The 18,658-nt window shown below is 49.4% G+C and overlaps 1 protein-coding gene across 1 annotated transcript in view; it reads right to left on the bottom strand.

Annotated features, from left to right (window-relative positions):
• Positions 1–963: 963 nt before the first annotated feature.
• The window catches only part of jmjd1cb (jumonji domain containing 1Cb), an 80,597-nt gene continuing 62,902 nt past the window's right edge, over positions 964–18,658 (bottom strand). Inside the window, exons 5-32 of the mRNA XM_084040448.1 lie at positions 18,097–18,202; positions 17,883–18,007; positions 16,795–16,938; positions 16,472–16,513; positions 15,486–15,756; positions 14,836–15,390; positions 14,415–14,757; positions 13,070–14,024; positions 12,488–12,685; positions 12,235–12,407; positions 11,323–11,485; positions 8,656–11,227; positions 8,348–8,549; positions 6,753–6,967; positions 6,513–6,665; positions 6,198–6,287; positions 5,975–6,099; positions 5,539–5,773; positions 5,238–5,452; positions 4,791–5,153; positions 4,522–4,690; positions 4,351–4,441; positions 4,114–4,244; positions 3,868–3,990; positions 3,599–3,738; positions 3,338–3,505; positions 2,981–3,112; positions 964–2,549 (exon numbers count right to left, since the gene is read on the bottom strand). Of these exons, the coding sequence (XP_083896574.1) occupies positions 2,457–2,549; positions 2,981–3,112; positions 3,338–3,505; positions 3,599–3,738; positions 3,868–3,990; positions 4,114–4,244; positions 4,351–4,441; positions 4,522–4,690; positions 4,791–5,153; positions 5,238–5,452; positions 5,539–5,773; positions 5,975–6,099; positions 6,198–6,287; positions 6,513–6,665; positions 6,753–6,967; positions 8,348–8,549; positions 8,656–11,227; positions 11,323–11,485; positions 12,235–12,407; positions 12,488–12,685; positions 13,070–14,024; positions 14,415–14,757; positions 14,836–15,390; positions 15,486–15,756; positions 16,472–16,513; positions 16,795–16,938; positions 17,883–18,007; positions 18,097–18,202 (8,292 nt within the window). The 3' untranslated portion in view covers positions 964–2,456. The remainder of the gene's footprint in view (positions 2,550–2,980; positions 3,113–3,337; positions 3,506–3,598; positions 3,739–3,867; positions 3,991–4,113; positions 4,245–4,350; positions 4,442–4,521; positions 4,691–4,790; positions 5,154–5,237; positions 5,453–5,538; positions 5,774–5,974; positions 6,100–6,197; positions 6,288–6,512; positions 6,666–6,752; positions 6,968–8,347; positions 8,550–8,655; positions 11,228–11,322; positions 11,486–12,234; positions 12,408–12,487; positions 12,686–13,069; positions 14,025–14,414; positions 14,758–14,835; positions 15,391–15,485; positions 15,757–16,471; positions 16,514–16,794; positions 16,939–17,882; positions 18,008–18,096; positions 18,203–18,658) is intronic.

Raw genomic sequence — 18,658 nt, 5'->3', positions numbered from 1 at the left:
CATGTCAGCACCGGCTCCTGTCTCACACACACACACACACACACACACACACACACACACACACACACACACACACACACACACACACACACACACACACAAATACACACAAATGTGAAAACAACGTCACAGCAGAGAAAACATGAAACCAGGGTTTAATAAAGACGTGTGTTTTGTATCCATGTGACTTTATAGTTCATTAAAAAGGGGGCGGATCTATTTTCCCTCCTTTTTCAGATTAATATTTATTTATTAACTTATTTGTAAAAATGTTTAATGTAAATACATACAACTAAAGTGAAACCAACTCATATTTATTAACACATTATTATATGTCTGTATGCAATCATTGTTAAATATACAAGACTGGACAGAGTAAGCAGTATATAGCATGGGCTTTTATTTTGAAAGGTAAGAAGGAAGGGTGTGTTAAAGTCAGTGTTGTGATGCTCTACTCACATTAATGCAGTATCTTCATAGATCTGTCTCTGGGACTTCACGTCACAGAGCTGGCGGAGGGAGAGTAACCATGGCAACACCACCACCTAGTGGTGAGGATCACACAGTGCAAGTCATATGCAGATCATAGCATGCAGACATGTATTTTTTTTAAATATGTGTCAGATTTGAGCATTACCTGCAGATATTCATATTTTCTTAACCCAATCATGACCCCGAGACAAAAATAAAACTCATTTGCTTTATTATGGCTCAACATACATCCATGCTTTTTCTGAAAATTTGATTTTCTTTCGTGATGCAGAAAAAATCTCCTTTTTTATTGTATTTACAGTGTGTTTACTTTGTGTGGACAAGAATGGTGGGTGAGCCAGGAAATACAGTACATCACTGTTTAACAAGTATATCTTTGGTCGTGTCTCACTGTGACTCGAGGACTTTATTTTTTACGTTTGAATCGAACGTCTCGTTCAGAGCTGCAGCATCAACAACACGACACACACGTTTGATAAATCCATTTTAATGGAAAATGTAAAACCCTTTTGAACTTCAATGTACAAAGCATGTAACACTTGCACTTTAAAATTTGAAATTGAAGCAAGCCATGTTTTAAAAAAATACCTCAGTGAATGTATATATGTATATATTTACACATTATAGTAAACATTTCCTTTATTTTTATCTTTTAACTTCAAAAGTTCACCATAGTAAATCTTAACCAAAAAAAAAAACAAGACAAGTCATTCTTTTCTTAAATAAATTACATCTTTTCAGTAAATGTCTCAATTTTACAGCAAATACTTTTTTTTTCTCATAAAATGCTGAAGTGTAGAAGCCTTTTGTTCTGTTTTTACATAATACAACTTTACAGTCTTTACAATAGTTTGGCAGTTCATTTAAAAAAATGTTTTTATGGCATGAGGACTGTAGAGCATCAACGTTTCCCAAAGTTACAGGCATTAGCTGGTGTGTGTGTGTGTGTGTGTGTGTGTGTGTGTGTGTGTGTGTGTGTGTGTGTGTGTCCTCCATCACAGTAGAGCCGTATCACAACTGAAAACCACATAGTAAAAGAAAAAAAAACACAAAAGAAACTGTACAGGTCACATTTACATTAATGCTTTTTTTGTCTCGACAACATCGCGTATCATACAGCTATAAAATAAATACATCTTCACAGAGGAAATTAAACAAATGTCCGTATGAAAAAAGAAAATTAAGGAGAAAAAAACGCCACAGACGGGTCGAACTACAAACGAAGGACGAGAACAGAGAGACTACAGACGGAACGAGAAGCGGCGAGCGGCGCCGCCCGCCGACTGAAACATCTGAGATTTTTACGGTTTTGCATTTTTTTCCTCCTCTTAAATCTTTTTTTTTTTTTTTTTTTTCTTTCTCCTTCGAGATCGTTTGTGAAACAGCAGAGATGACGGTTTGGATCCTGATGCTGCTCGCTGCTGGTGATGCCGTCCGCCGCTGCAGACGGGGATTAAACCTCCCGGCCGCCGTAATCCACAGATTACAGCCGGTGGAGCATCGCCGTCATCACCGCCGCCACGGAAACCCCAGTCTCCATGGAAACACCATCAGTCACACTCAAGAGTTGTGGTTCAGCGTAGTGGCTTTTTATTTTTTTTTTTATATAAGGCTCCCGGCCAACAAGCTGTCCTCGGTTTCCCAGAATGCCTCTGTCCTCGCTGCCATGGGTGTTGAGGTTTAATTCCTGCCGGCCCCTCTGGTGTGTTCGTCTCCTCTTGGCACTGAAGGTTTTGGGGTGGTGGGAGGGGGAGGGGTGATGATGAGGAGGTGGGCGTGGCCTCTCACCGCCCACCTGGATGCTGGATGCTGGCGCACCTCACACCCCGAGCTCCCCGCGGGTCACATGACCAGCTCCGTGTCGACCAGCTCGTCCTCCAGCCGAGGAGGCGGGCGCAGGGAGAGCGAGCGCCTGATGGGAGCGGTGTCCCTCTCTGGAAGGCGTGGGCGAGGCTCAGGGCGTGTCATGAGTTCTCGTCCTCCTCGTCCTCCTCAGAGCTGCTCCTCTTCAGCGCGCTCACCGCCTCCTTCACACAGTGGAACAGGATGTTCTTCACCTGAGGAGGAGGAGGAGGAGTTAATAACAAGTGTGTATGAGGTGTTGAAGGGAACAATCCTGACATTTTCCATAATTTTATTTTAAGGTAAAACATAGAGCTTGATTTAAAAAATACTTGTTAAATGTATTTATTGTTTATTAATACAGGGAGATGTATACTTTCCTACCTGTTTTTCATTAAAAGGATGTTAATATGAGCACATTTGGATGATTATCAGGATAATATCATGAATCACAATTACTTGTGACATTGATGTGTTGTAGTGACCAGCAGACGCCACTAGAGGGCGTCTCTATCATGTAACAGATGTCTTAAAAAGCTGATACAGTTTGTAGTTTTATTTTTGCTTTAGAAATAAAACGCTCATAGTCTCTTTCCTTTGACTTGAGATAAACTAACATAATAAAATAATAGATTGACTGCAGCACCTGTAGTTTATCCTCGTAGTTGACCTCCTCCTTGTTGGGCCGCAGCTCCTGGGTCAGCTGGAAGGAGTTGGCCACGTGCTCGGGAGACACGAAGTCGTTGATGACCTGGACACAGCTGTGGAGGTTCTGGACCTGATGAAGGGGGGGCGGAGAGAGACCATGAACGCACCATAGTGGACCCCATCAAAGGCTCGTCTTAGTCTCAGGTGTGACAACATGAACGTTGTGAGGTTAAATATGTGATTTGGGATATTTGATGGTGAGAAATGGGCTTTTAATTTATGTGATAAAAGACTCATGAATCTGGGGACTACTTTCAGCAGCGGATGAATACAGTGAGGTGCTCCGTGGATGTACCTGGTGCATGGCTCCTGCTGGTATGAGTACAGAGTCCCCCAGGAACTGGACTACGGTCCAGCCCTGGACCCCCTGCTCATCCAGCAGCCGCTGACGCTGCTTCCTGCTCAGGTACAAGCCCTGCTCTCTGATTGGGTCCTGGTCCATCGACAGGTCCAATCCCTGCTCCTGGCCGAGCCGAGGGGGGAGGGGGGGGGGGAGAGTTAGTGAGCTGCGGTTCACCACATGTTCATGTGAAGCTGCAGTTCATCAGAAACCCACCTTGTGCAGGAACTCTCGCACTTTCTCCATGTCTTTGTTGAGGTAGATGTGCCACAGAGCCCCCGGGGTCTCGCTGGAGTCCTTGAGCCGCCTTCGGACCCCCTCGTCCAGATCCTCCTCCTCCAGACGCTTCAACACGCCTACACACACACACACACACACACACACACACACACACACACACACACACACATTCATTAATTAACTCCCTGACCCCCCTTATATCATTTCTTTTGATTGTTTTTCTTCTTCTTTTTTTCAAGCCGTACCAGTTTTAGAGAGGACGCCGTTGCCTTTGGCCACTCCCACATAGACCAGAACAGAGACCACGTCTGAGACTTCCACATGGAGGTTGGCGGTTCCAAAGTCCTGGTCCTGAGACGCTGCTACACCTACAGGGAGGAACACAGTCACTCAGAAGACGAAGAAGAACAGATCCACGGATTTGTCTCATCTCTGATCTGCTGGTTTTGTGGTTTAAATCATTGTTTTTTTGTTTGTTTTTTGGTTCTCACCGTAGGCACAGCAGAGTCTGGGTCCCAGATCTGGTCTCACAAAGAAAGATGGCAGGTGGGAGGCCAGGTTGAGGTTGCCCTCTGGATCGGAGTACTCTGGCAGGGGCAGGTTCTTCATCAAGTCATCATATCTGCAAATAAAGAAATAAACGATTTCAGTACAACAGGGAAAACGAGGAAAATAACTTCATTCAAATCATTCAAGAGTTTAAACTATGGACTACTTTCAGGGCGTACCTTGAGGGCATGAGGGCCATGAACTCCTCTCCAGACGGCCAGTCCTTCAGCCTGTAGACCATCGGCTCCCCGTCTTTGGATTTGGGCCGCTCTGAACCGGTGAGAAGCTTCAGTTAGTGACCGTAACCAAGCAACTATCTAACCAATCAAAACAGCGGAGATGAAACTCACTGGTGATGTCTTCAAATCCATCCCAGAACTCCTTGATCCCGGAGTTGGACAACACCTGGTCTTTGCAGTTGAGCAGGTCTCCCTGATGGTCCGCGAACTCCTGGTTGAAGGAGTCGGCTTTCCACAAGCTGCCGTTCAGTCTCTTGTGGATCCCCGACACCAACACGGGCTGGACGAAAAAAACACACAGAAAACCCATCCACGTGACTCACACTGCAGCGTTACCATGACTACCACTGCTGCTCACTGCTACCCGGACGGATGAGTACCTGTCCTTGTCTCCAGCACTCTCTGAACAGCTTCCAGTTGTTCTGGTTGCGGTGGTCTTTGAGCCACAGTAACCGCCTGTTGTACAACCAGCAGTGGGGAATATCTGGATACTGATTGGTCGATTCGTCGGGCACCGCTGCAATCACGTGCGCCAGCTTCTTCCTGTCTGGTTTGGCGTCCTCTGTGATCGCGGGGGCTGGGGTGGTGATGATGTTGTTGTTGTTGTTGCCAGGGGTGACGGGCTCCTGCTTGATTGACAGCTTGGTGGTGATGCTCTGGCGGCTGGCAGGGATTTTATTCTCCACGACCGACGCGATGATGTCATCCAGGATGTTGGGCATGCTCCTCCCACCTTTTCCACTCTAGAATAGAGGAAAAACGACATTTTAATATTTTATTTCACCACAATAAACCTATTGTGAGTGTTTTTTGTGTGTTTTCCCCACCTGTGCAGTGGAGTACACGGGTGCGAAGGCGATTCCTGCATCGGTGGAGCCCAGCTTCAGCTTCCCGGCTGTGGTGGTGAGCAGATCTCTGAGTGTGGAGCCCTGCTCCGTACTGTTGGCCACCAGGGAGGTGGTCTTACACTGCTGCAGGACCTCCAGGCTGACCCCCTCCTTGTCCTCCTTCACCGACTTCCCCAGCAGCACCGACTTGTTTTCTGTGTGAGAAGAAGGAGGAGGAAGAGGTTATGATCTGGAGGTGAAGTATACTAGTATCTAGTAATCGGTAATCCCCACCCCTCACCTTTCTTCTCCTCCCTGGATTTCTGCTCCGCCAGATCAGCCAGGAAGTGCAGCGGCGACTGGGACTCGGGAGGGGTGACGGGGGTGCTTCCTGAGTCGCTGCCTGGACTGCTCCCTCCACCTCCTCCCCCGTTGGTCTCCACCTTGGTTCCTCCCTGGTCCGAGTTCTGCTGAGAGCCCGGCTCAGCTTTCACCAGAGACAGCTTGTTACTGTGGTTCAGGACGTTCTGCAGAACCTGGCAGGAGAGAAAGGTGAGGGTTAAAACAAAATCAGGTAAAACCAAGTAAGTGACATTGAACGCAGCAGATTAGGATGAAGAAGTGCAGAAACGCTCATTAAAACACATGCAGGACTACTTTAAGACAACTTATTTAAATGCTTTCCAGTGCTGTGGATGCCATGTCTCTAATGAAAGGAGGAGGATCTGGAATCTCACCTGTGAGACTCCGTTGGTGACTGGTAGTTTGGTGAGGAGGTTCTGCTTGTTGCTGCAGGGACAGTGGGACTTGATGCTGTATTTCTCCCTCAGAGAGTGCATGGACGTCACCAACTCTGTCAGCACTGAAACGGCAAACAGATGCAGCAGATTATCAATACATGGAACATGGATCCAGTCAGTAGCACTAACTGTACAAAATAACCAACAGGAGGAGCTGTACCTGTGCCAGGTATGATCTGCGTTGGCATCAGGTGTTTGTGGTCGTGTGGTTGACCTTTCACACACTTCAGCCAGCCGTACAGTTCCTTATCTGAACACAAGGAGAGACACAAGTCAGCAGCTGGAACGAGATACAGTAATAACCTGCTGTATGAGCCTGCACCGTTTAGTTCTCCACAGTCAAATACCAGTGGAAATGTTACTCTATTGTTGGAGTGTATTTGCACATTTAAGACGCTCCGTGTGACCTTTAACGTGTTTCATCCTCCCTCGGCTGTGATTCTGATTCTATGCAGGATACAAACACACAACTGACCTTTGGAGCTCCTTCTCTCCTTGGCCTTGTAGCAGTCCAAGCAGACGACAAAGCCACACTTCTGACAGACCCAGTGGATGTTGAAGAGCGTGGCCTCGCAGGCGTCACACATCTCCCTCACGCCCCTCACCGCCCGCTTCCACGCCAGCTTGGCTGAAACACACAACAAAAAGGGATTCATTTAAAGACAGAGTCCGGGTCTTTGAATCGATATGTCGGCCGTGACTCAAGATGCCTCACCATCCTTCTTGACCCACGTGGCTGCATTGTTCTCGGTCACCACCATCTGACAGAACTTGTCCCCGATGAAGCTGAGGATGTACTTGGCCGTGCTGTGGTCCAGGTGGCTCTCCTCCAGCATGCCGGGGACCCACAGGGACAGGGCCTCGTCGTCGAACTGGTCCGGAGACGAGAAGCCGTCCATCCGGATGACTCCGTTCTTACTGAAGGAGAGGCTGCACGGGAGGAGACGGCGTATTAGCAGACTGTCCACTAAACTATGATGAACTAATTATTAATTAATTAAAATCCCATGCAGAGCGATAAATACTACAAACAAACAGGAAAACTCAAAGGAACTATTGTGCTGTCAGAAAGGGAGAAATATCACCGTTATATCCTGGATCTATTAAATCTATTAAAAGGGTAAAAATAATTAGGGTATTAATAATAATAATATATAATAAATATATATATATATAATAATCTTAAATAAGATGATTATAAATCAAATGATAAAAATAAGGTTTCCCGGCATAAATAAAGGATAAATAAATCAAATTGTATTTTTCTACTTCTCTGCCATTATAGTGAGCTAAACAGCGTTTTCAAGTCACTGGTGATGATATTTACGATCATCCTGATAATGTAAATTCACCACGATCAACTTATTGTGAGTGATTTTTATGGTGATCTGCAATAAGACCCTGTATCGTCCCATCTATTCTCCATAGAACGGCATGCAACGATTTACTGGCACAGAGAGAGGATGTTTTATAGATGAGCATCTCGGTCTACGGTGTCAGCTCAGGTAAATGTTTATGGGTCAGACGGGGAGGAGGGTGAGATGGGGTGAGACAGAACAAGAATTAGAAGTGGAGGGGGAGACAGACAGAGAGAGAGAGAGAGAGAGAGAGAGAGAGAGAGAGACACACTGCAGCAGCAGTAGTTCTGCAGTGAGGAAAAGATTATAGAGCAGAAAATCCTCTTTGGCAGATTTACCCCAGTTAGACCCCAGACTGCAGCTGCTGCTTATCCAACTCAAGTGTGTGTGTGTGTGTGTGTGTGTGTGTGTGTGTGTGTGTGTGTGTGTGTGTGTGTGTGTGTGTGTGTGTGTGTGTTGAATGTGCATTCACAGTAAATGTGTGTGTTTGAGAGAGAGAGAAAGAGAGACAGAGCTAGTACACACAGCACAGGCCATATGATGAATAATCTATGTGTTGAAGCCAGGGCTGGGTTTTTGATGACAGCTCATCCCTCCTCTCTCCATCTGTGCTCTCTTTACAGGAAACTGGAGTAAAGGTGCAATGCATCATGGAGAAACTGTTTGCAAGAAGGGATCAAAGCCTCTAAAAGGCGTGGGCGGTATCCGTTTTTTCATACCTTCCTGGTGTTTCACCAGGTAGATGACAGTCTGGCGGGCGGCAAACCGGTTTATAAAAAATCAGCTTTTTAAGGCAACAAAAAGATGGAAAACACAGAGTCTCCATCTTTCTGAGCTCAGCTGATGAAATTCAAAATCAGGATTTCTAAATACTGGTAAACTGTAACACCACCACTTTCAGGTGATCCAACAGATCAGAACGTCAGAAAAAAAGTAAGGGGAAGCGTTTTACCGTCTGAAATAGTAGAAGCGGCAGAAGACGGGGGAATGCGTGGGCTCCTCCCCCTTCTTGCTGCGGACCACCCGGCACTCCCGACACTTCTGCAGGTTGGGTCCGATTTCAGCACACGAGTCATCCTGCAGGAAAGACTCCCCCGTCTGCTTCAGCTTCTTCACCTTCCTCCAGTCCTTCAGGACGGAGCGTGGGATCCCATCTGAGAAGAGAGGGCCATCATTAAGTCACTAACGGTACCGACATTTTATTAGAATTCATAAAGAGTTTGGAATGATAGACATCATGACGGAGGAGAAAACACTCACTGCTGCTGGCCAGTTTGAGTTTGGTCTTCTCTCGGGCTGATCTAAAGATGCCGTTGGGCTTCACGTCGTCCTCCTCCTTCTCGTTGTCTCCTCTCTTCTTGGCCATGTCGTTCTGTTTCTTCTTGTAGGTGGGTTTCGGCTGACGCTTGGCCCGGCCTTCCATTTTGCTCTCGCTGGCGTCGGAGTCGTCTCCCCCGCTCTCTGAACCGGACTCATATGACCGCTTGCTGCCTCGCCTTGACGGGGGAGTCGCTTTCCGCTCCTCCCCTCCTGGTCCTCCTCCTCCTCCCCCCGGTGCTCCTCCTGCCACCTTCTCCTCCAGCTGCCTCTCTCTCTCCACTTTGCTGCCGCAGTCTTTGCTCATCTCCACCTCGCTGGAGGTGGAGGCGCTGAGGTTGACGGTGCAGGGTTTGATCATTTCTGACATGGCGGTGGCGTTGCTTGTGCTGGTGCTGGTGATGATGCTGGGCAGTTTCTCTGGTTTCGTACTGGGGGAGATCGTCGTCACCGTCGTGTTTCTGTCCTCCTCCGAGTGCCGGGTTAACCAGGCTTTCTTCAGCTTGTGGTAGTTGCTGGGCTGCCCGCTGCTTGTGGAGGCGGACCCGGAGGTCTGGCCGTTGGGAAGGGGACTGGACTTGCCCGTCGTTGTGCTCGCGCTCGCCGAACCGCTGCTACTGCTGTCGACCGAAGACGTCGAGGCTTGGCTGGAAGAGGGCGGCGGGGGCGAGTTGTTCAAAACAGGAGTTTTGTCGGATGAGTCCACAGGCAGGAAGCAGTTTCCGGTCGAGACGGGTGTGGGCGTAGTGGAGAAGTTGCTTCTGGATTGAGCTGCCGCCAAGGCAGCTTTGTGCTTCTTAAGGTGGACAAAGGAGGCGGAGTAAGGCTGACTGCAGCCAGAAAGGGAGCCCGGAGTCAGGGTGGGGCTCGGACTGAGCCGGGGTGTCCCTGCCGGACTAGGGGGAGGCAGAGAAGCCCCCGGAGATGTGGTGCGTGAGCCCAACCCCTCCTGGTACTCTCCTGGTCCCGAGTGGTTCAGCACCCGGCCACAAAGGCCCGTTTTATGGGCTGAAATCTCTCCCCGAGCGAAGACCGAGTAGCCCAGCTCAGGGATGGCTGTCCCACCGATGCCGAAAGGAGATGCGGCTGAAATGGGAGTCCTGCACACGGAGTTTGTGATGCAGCCTCCCATAGTTCCCTGCATGCCACGCATAGACGTGTGTTTATACTGGACACACATGTCGTCCAGGTTGGAGTTGGGTTGGATGATCCTGCCGGCTACAGAGTCTCTAATGCCGTCCACTAGTCTGAGACCTTCGCCCTGAAGCTTGGCTGGGTAGAACCTCCCCTGGGGGAGCTCCTTGAGGACCATAGCACCAGATTTGTTAGCACCAACATGACTGTCGTACTTAATAGATGTTGACGGACGCACGATGACCGATGCCATTGCAGCTTGGGGCTTTCCCCTCGACGCTCCTCTTTCCTGAATAATCTCTCCGCCCCTCCACACGTCGATCGACGGAGTCATGATGTCTCCGCTGATGGCGGAGGCCACGGAGGTGATGGTGGTGGCGTTTCCGTGACCTTTGACGTCCCTGAGTTCGGGAAGCAGCGTGGGGGGCTTCTGCTGCTCCACGGAGGTCTTGCTGCCGGCTGCTGCTAAGCTGACCGGCTGGATGGGCGTAAGGGTCGGTGGAGACAGGCGTCCACCGTAGCCGGCTCTCTCCCTCTCCCGCTCTCTCTCCTTCTCCCGCTCCCTCTCTCGCTCGGCAGCCTCTTTGCGTTCCAGTGCGTGCTGTGTGGGCGGATGGAAGACAGGAGCTCGGTGGAGGGATGGCATCGCCCTGAGCTGCTGCTGGTGCTGCTGATGCTGCTGCTGCTGCTGCTGCTGCTGATGCTGCTGCTGCTGCTGCTGCTGTTGGTGGTGGTGATGGTGGTGATGGTGGTGGTTGGGTGCTGACGCAGAAGAGGAAGATGTCAAGGAAGGAGACATGGCAGGGCTGCGGCGTTCTATCCTGTCTATAGCGCCCGTGTGGTGCTGATGCTGCTGTTGGACTAGCGTCACCTGCTGGCTGAGCTGCTCCGTGATTTTCCCCGCTAAACCCTCCCCTCCCTCTGGCTGGTGCTTAATGAGGGGAGGGGGCTTGGAGAGGGAGGCTTTGGAGCTGTAGCTGCCCAGGGACAGAGCTCCCTGGCTCGGCACGGCGGCTCCGACGCTGGCCACCACCCCCGGAGCTCCGCCGGACACTTTCTCGTAGTACGAGCTGAGCTCCTTGGAGGGGTAAAGTCTCGGAGGCTCGTTCACGACGCTGTTGGACAGCGTGGTGAAGTAGTTGCTCTTCTCCGACTGGATGACGTGGGGGTGGATGTGGCTGGCCTTGGTGCTCGGGGGGGCAAGAGTTGGTAGGCGGGCGGGGAAGGTTGGATCTCTGCTCCTCTCTCTGTCCCGGTCCATGCCGGGGTCGCCGGAGCGCTGGATCTTGGCCGTGAAGGGAGCGACCTCGATGCTCTCTTTGAGGATTTGCCGATTCTCCTCTTTGTATTTACTGGCTCGGTCTGCTGCCTGAACTGCCTCCTGGAAAAGAGAACGCATGAAGACTCATGAAACCACCATACTACTACTATTAGTGCTACTAATTACAATAGATATATGCCAGCAGAGCAGTGTACCTGTGCGTTTGCCATGCGAGCCTTGCAGTTGGGGTCCAGGTAGAGGCGGTGCAGGTGGACCTCTTTCCCTGTGGGGGTTCGACACCTGTCGGTCTGCTCCTGTTTCAGCTGGGCCAACGTCAACGTCCTGATCGGATCCACGAAGCCTTTCTTATCCACGTCCCTGCAGGGAGACAAGTCAAACATTCACTGAAACAGGAAACGGCAGCAGATATGTGAGTGATTTTTTGGGTAGATAACAGTTCAGGGTATCTGCAGGGTATCATGGTACGACTGGCTGTTCAGCACTTTTTAATGAGCGTGACATAACTAGGCTAATGAGACGAGAGCGCTCTCCTCTCTGTGCTGCTTGTGTATGGGCTGGTGTCTGAATAGTAGCCGGTGGTTACATAAGGAGAGCTGCTGAATGAACAGCTTTCATATTGGATTAGTGCCACTTCACTTCGTGTGACTGACCTGCCGTTGCCTGTCTGCGACGCGGGGCTAACTTACTGCCCTCTGAACACACCGAGCCTCACAAAAGGAAAAGGGCACGCTGTTCTAACGTACAAAGCGGCGACTGTGTGCCGCGTCTCTCCTGCTTCTTTGAACCACCTTGAAGACAATAGAAATGCCTCGTGTCCCCACTGACCCTGGGCTTTTTTTCCCTGTAGCTGTCCCCATATCGCACCGCTCCACCGATTAGGTTCTTATGCAGCTGAGCTGAACATGAACTAATGCAATGAAAGTGTTTTAGACTTCCCTTGACCTCATCTACTCCCAGTCCGGAGCTGGATTCACTCAAGGAGCAAATCACTGAAGGATAAAAAGGGATCTAGATGTTCTGAACAAATGTAAAGAAGCACTGGCTTCAGGTTTAATAATGCATTTAATCCTAATATCAAACATGCATTTAAAGGCATTTCTACTCACTCCTTATGGGCGTTCATGCTGGTCTTTGACAGCGGAGGGCTTGCGTGTGCGTTCATCTTGACGGGGGGCCGGTGGGCGTCGGCGCTGGCTGGCCGGACGGGGACGTGGCTCAGCAAACCCAGACCGTCACCGGCGCTCCCAGCAGCCTGGTGCATCCACGGACTGCCCGTGTTCTGCAGATACAACGACACAATCATCAGCCAAAATATAAAGAAGAACATTTAACACTACAAGCCCACATCCGTACACGTACCCTCCTGAGCGAGCCCTCGGAATTCAGGGTGACGGGATTTTCGGGGTGGACCCACTTGGCTGTGGGGGGCAGGTTGAGTCCTGGGGGGTAGGAGGCTGGCGTTCCGTTGGGGTACTGCCAGAGGATGGGGTAGAGACCCAGACCTGCTGCCCCGCCATGAGCCTGGGCTAGTAGAGAGGGAGGTGGAGGGCCCTGACCCTGCACACAAAGGTTACAGTTTATAGTTTATCGTTTTAAGAGAATGGTTGAAATCATTATGTTGGATAAACTGAGATTCTTCAGATCAAGTACTTGGATTCCAGTTCTAGCCGATACCGAGTACCAATATGAGTATTTAATAACACCATTATAGTTCTAACAATAACATTGAAAACATGTTGTATTCAACGATCTCTCAGCTGTGACTAAAAACGGCTCTCTCATCAAAACCACCAACTATTCATTCATCTTCTCTGTTTTCGGATTTGTGCTTGAAAGTTCTTGTATTTCTTCTCTTCTTCTTGTATATTTTTCACCATTTTCATGCGATAAAGTACATGAGCGCAATATTGTATATGTACATAGAAATACATGGAGTCAGACCTGTAGGTACTGCTGCTGGTGTGCTGCTGCTGGGTGAGGCATGGCGAGGTGGCCCAACCCGCTGGGGGAGTCGAGGCGAGGGTGACCCCCGAGGAGTGACGCTGCAGGAGGAGGCATGGCCGGGAGCACCCCGGGCGGTAGCAGGTGCGGGTGAGGTAGGGCGGAGGTGTGAGGCGGGGCGAGGAGGTGGGAGGCGGCGTGCGGGTGGGACGTGGAGCTGAGGCAGGGGGAGTGCGGGGAGGGGGAGTGGAGGGTGTGCAGGTGGGGGTGGAGATAGGCCGCCACGTGGTTGGAGGAGACGGAGACGGAGGCGGAGTTCTCCACGTCGGAGCGGACCAGCGCCGGGTCCCTGTAAACGGTGAAGGTCTCGTTCTTGTCGATGATCAGAGGGCTCTTGGTGATGCTGCTGGTGCAGACGCCACCCGACTCCGACCGCGACACCACCGGCTTGAAACCGGATCTCTGAGGTTCTGCTGTTTCTACTTTGGCTGACAAGCGGCCTATGGGAGGTGGGGAGGTGTCAGCGTACCTCTGTATTTTATGTTTGGAGACCTCTGGGGAGGTGGTGGGTTTAGGTTTGGAGATGTCCAGCAGGCCCGGGTGGGGCTTAGCCTTGAGAAGGTCAGCTGGGTTCGTGTTGGGGTAAGGGTGGCTCTGAGAGTTGTTGGGGTGCTGAGGTTTCTGTTTCAGGGGGTCCATCTGAGCCGGGTTGGAGCTCATTTTGGATCTGGCTAAGTCGGGCGGGAGGACTGTGTTCATCTTGTGGGGGGGCAGTTGCTGTGGGGGGTGTTTTCTTGTCTCCTCGGACAGAGACGGGCTCTTAATGCCAGAGTGGATGGATGTGTAGTGTTGCTGCAGCTGTTGATGATGATGGTGGTGATGATGGAGGTGATGAGGAAGGACGGTCTTCTCCTTCTCCACCAGCACCACGTTTTCAAGCATCGATGCGACCGGCCTGGAAAAAAAAAAAAGGATTTCACATAATCAAACAAAACGATCTCCATCACTGCCTCTGAAGAGAGAACGTGTAAAAATCAAAAAGAAAAAACAAGGTTTCCATCGTGGGAATTGGTCTACTTTTAAAGATTTCCATTAAAGTATGTTTTCATGCATTAAAACATTGACTTTGACTCTTTGATGCCACAGAAAAGACAGTCAGTTAATATCAGACTATCGGGTTCATCTTCCAGGAGGAGAAATCTTTTTATGTGTGAACTGGTCAGTTTCTACCACGAACCCTTGGAAAGGAGGAAGTGCTCTCACTATCTGCCCTCACACACACAGAAAGCAGGAAGTGGTGTATTGCATCACTACAACGGTTAAACATTCGCCTTTCGCTTCTCACCTGATGACCTCGGACGGCGCAAACTCCATCTTGCTGCTCCTGGCTGCTGCTAAGCCACCTCCCATGATGCCCTGCTGCTGCATGGGAGGCTCGATCTCCGTCCTGCGGCCTCCTTCCGACGGCGAGGGAGACGGGGGGACGGGCGGCGAGGAGACGGGGGAGGGGTTCAGGGGGAGGTACGGTGAGAGGGCCGTGGACTCGGCCTTCTGGGAGGCGAGCAGCGCCGACACGGCCTCCGAGCTCTCCTGGTGCACCGTGGCCTGGGCGTCGTCCGTGATGTCGATGACGCCGCCGCCGGCGCCGCCGAGGTGGGACAACGATGGCGTCTGGGATCGAGACGTCGCTGCACAAATACAATCACGTGTTAAGAACAGGAAGCTCACTGATCAGATATATGGAAGCTGCCATTCATCATCAGTACCTTTCACAGTGCTCTTGCTCTCCATGTTGCCGCCCTGGACCGTGTCAGACATCACAGGCGTCTGTTGCCGTGGCGACTGGGTGATCTGTGTCACCGCCACCAATTCCTCCTCCTCCTTTGTGGGGATTTTGCCCGTCTCCTTAACCACACCCTTCTTGCTATCCTCCGTCGCCTGAAGCTCCGCCCACGGAGACAGGCGGCCAATGAGAGACGAGGAATCATTCATTTTGGGGCCCTGCATCAGCGGCTTCTCCTCCTCCTCCTCCTTTTTGGAGACGCCGCTTTGTTTGGCGTCGCTGCTGCGAGTCTTTAGCTCGTTCTCGGAGTTGGGCTCCGAGGAGGACGAGGAGGAGGACGAGGAGGAGGAGGAGGACGAGGAGGAAGAGGAGGAGCACGAGGAGTGGACGGTCCTCTTGTTGTGTGGGTTTTCAGAGTCGCTGCTCTCCGACAGGTCAGAGGTCATGTCAGTCTTCAGCCTCTTTAAACCCGCCTTCTTCTCGTCTTCCTCGCCCTTCCTGCGTTTGTTCACCGCCTGCTTGGCCTTCGACTTGGAGTCTGGACAAATGAACAGAAGACATTTATCACATGTTGTCCATTTGTGTTATTTTTTATCTAAACCACATGGACTCTATAAAAGAACTCCTCCTCACCTCGGCCTGCCGTCTCCTCTCTCCTGTCCTTGTCCTCCTCCGGGACGCTGCTGTCCGATCCTTTCCTCCTGGAGGAGCGAGAGTTGCGCTGCTCCCTCTGCTCCCTCCCACTGCCGCTCGGCGAGTGGTGCGATTGGCTGGCCGGTTGCTGGCTTTGCTGCGATTGGCTCTGCTGCTGAGAGGCCAGCGTCCCCTGGGAACCTTTTGGGTTGGGTCCTGATGAGGTCATGACGGGGCGGGGGCTGTTGGCTTGGGCTCGTGTGTAATGACTCTGTGAGGGTGGTTTTTAAAAAAGGTCATGTTAGCTCATGTAAACAAACATGAAGGTTTAACACAGACTGATGCTCATTTACATTTTATTTGTAATCTAAACGCCTGCCTGACTCACTTTGCTCAGATTTATATCATTATTTGCCACAATCAAACATCACGGAGGTCAGAGGTCAGGGAGTTAAAGATTCACATCTGTGTGCACCATCATGTGTGGAGGAGGCAGCAGCCACTAGATGGTAGTGCAGGCAGGAAGATACTCTTTAAATGATTATTTTCACTTGTCTTTGTAACTGCACTTAAACTGTTCAGTGCTTTGTTTCTTATTCTGAAAACTTCTAAATCTTTATGGAAATTAGAAGTTAATAAATAATCCAAATGTGTGAAGAAATGTTCTTTTGATGTTGTTATTCCTGCTTCTTTATGGTTTTAATTCACGTGCATTATTTATGTCACTTATGTCTAAAGTTTTATCTTTTCAGGAACTTCCAACTGGAATGAAATCTACTATTTAATAAAGTTTGCCTTGCTTTAATAAGCCGTCCTACGTGGAGATTTCCTAACCAATATTGAGGATGTGACACCTCAGCTTGATCATTTCCTTAAAGTTCATGGAACAACAATCCAAAAATGTTTTGTTTTCGGGACGCGAGCATCCCGCACAGATCATGTAGTGTTTTGTTGGAAGTGTGGGGGTGGGTGGGGGTTGAGGGTACCTGAGTGTTGCCAGTGGTCCCACCGGGTCTCCCTCCTGCCATCTTTAATGTGTCAACAACAAGAAAACAAAATGTCAAAAGAAGAATAAAATATGGTTCACAGAGAACATGAGGACAAGATTCTGTTAATGACTGCAGGACCAGAAATGACTGTTCAACATGCAACAAATCCTAAATAGTGATCCGATGACATCACAGCAGGAGCTGACTGGTAACCAGTGCAACAATGACATCTGTTGGGGTTTTGTGTGTGTGTGTGTGTGTGTGTGTGTGTGTGTGTGTGTGTTTGTGCGTGTGTGTGTGTGTGTGAGACATGAACTCACGTGGGCGGAGTTGTTGTTCTGGCTGGATCGTGACCTTCGTCTGGAAGTGATGCCGATGTTTTCTCCTTTCAGCAGGGAGTGGACCACGTCGTCCAGAAAGGTCATCTGGATCATAGATGGATCCACGTTCTGAGGCTCTAGCACCTGAACACACACACACACACACACACACACAGATCCACTTTACCGGGTCCACATGTGAGTCAACCTCCTGGTTTTAAAAAGGATGCTGTGTTTCACTTTCATATCTGGGACACTTAATAAATGTTGAGAACTTTTTCTCCACGCCAAAAATGAGACGACTAAATCAAAAGTAGCGTTGGAAACTAAAACTATGAAGGAATGGATTGCATCAACTTCAAAATCATCTATAATCCAAATGAAAATAAGTCAAAAGGTTGCAATGAAGCCGCTGGGACCAACTAGAACATGAGCTAACCAGAAGGTAAGCCAACAATCACGGATGTGGAGGTTAGAGAGTGCTGCAGGAATGACTCCTCAAATCCCAGAAATGACTCAGCATTTTCCCACTTCCTGCTCCCTTGTGTCAAAGCGAATGGGTTTTTTTTTTTAAATGTGTTTCTGGTTTGATGCCTGCGAGAAGGTCTGTGGTTTAACTCAAGCTGAAGAGAATTCAACGCAATAATGAGCTTCTAACATCAAACTAATCAATGCATAAGGTTTAAGTTTGATGACCATTACTGTCGAAAGTTACTTTCTTAAATAAACCTCAAATTTAATCTAATATTTGCTCCATTTGTTTTATGCAAATAGCATGAATGCAGGAGTCTTGATTGAGTTTGATCGAGTTGAAAGTGTATATTCAAACTTCTCTGCAATAATCCAACATCTTTACAACAAGCTTTTCGTTGAGGAAACCAGTGTGATGCCAACTTCCTGGTTGGCCTACAAAAACCATCATTCCTGAAGGCCCTCTGGACAAAAACAACAGCTGTAACCATGGTGACTGTACCCAACAAATACGTCAACAGCTGTAGCTTCTGAACCATCAGAAGACAAGAAGGTGAGCAGCCAAGTCGCTCGTATCTCTCTCTCTCGTCTTTGTAAAAAGGTAAAGGTGTGCCTACCTGGTCATTCATAACGACCATGTTTCGACTGAAGAGGTCGTGGTGTGTAATGATGCCAGTGAACCACTGGGTGGCCGAGTCTTGTCTGTACACACGCACGCGGTAGCCATTCAATGAATAGGGACCTGGAAGGAACAGGAAACCACAAAGTGTCATTGTCTGGACCATGACGAGGAGAACACACAGCTGTGATACTTTTACACATTACGCTTACCTTGCATAAAAATTTCCTGGACCTTCTGGTCTTTGAGCCAGCCCCTCACTTCTTCATGGAGCTGATGGTTGTCTCTCAACACCGGGTTCTGGCTGTCCAACTCATCCTGAAGGACACACAGGGACACAGGGCGTCAAACCATCGGCGTGTTCAAATGAATGGAAGCTCTCAGGGTACATCAGTGGACTTGGGGTGAAACCCTCCATGCTTGTGAGGAGCGTTCTGGTCTTGATATCAGGACTACATCTCCTCTTCTGGCCAGGTTTTTATACCAGCCAGGGTATCAGATGAACCGGATCGGTGCACTAGATACTAGTATCGCCACGGCGATGGAACAGCTGTACACACTAGATTAGTTTAAGTACGAACTACAGAGTTCCACAGCGTAGAAACGTGATTCGTATTAAAATGTGATCTCTAGATATACTTTAATCAGATTATGTTAGCTACCTCTTCTAAGCCCTTTCTTGTCAAGAGCAGCTGGTTGCTAGGTGACTCAGCTATACTCAGCTATAGTACTCACTTATACACTAACTTATACTCAGCTATAGTACTCACTTAT

This window comes from Eutrigla gurnardus, assembly GCF_963514095.1.
Source record: "Eutrigla gurnardus genome assembly, chromosome: 22".
Lineage (NCBI taxonomy): Eukaryota > Metazoa > Chordata > Actinopteri > Perciformes > Triglidae > Eutrigla > Eutrigla gurnardus.
This window is presented reverse-complemented; position numbering and strand designations above follow the sequence as displayed.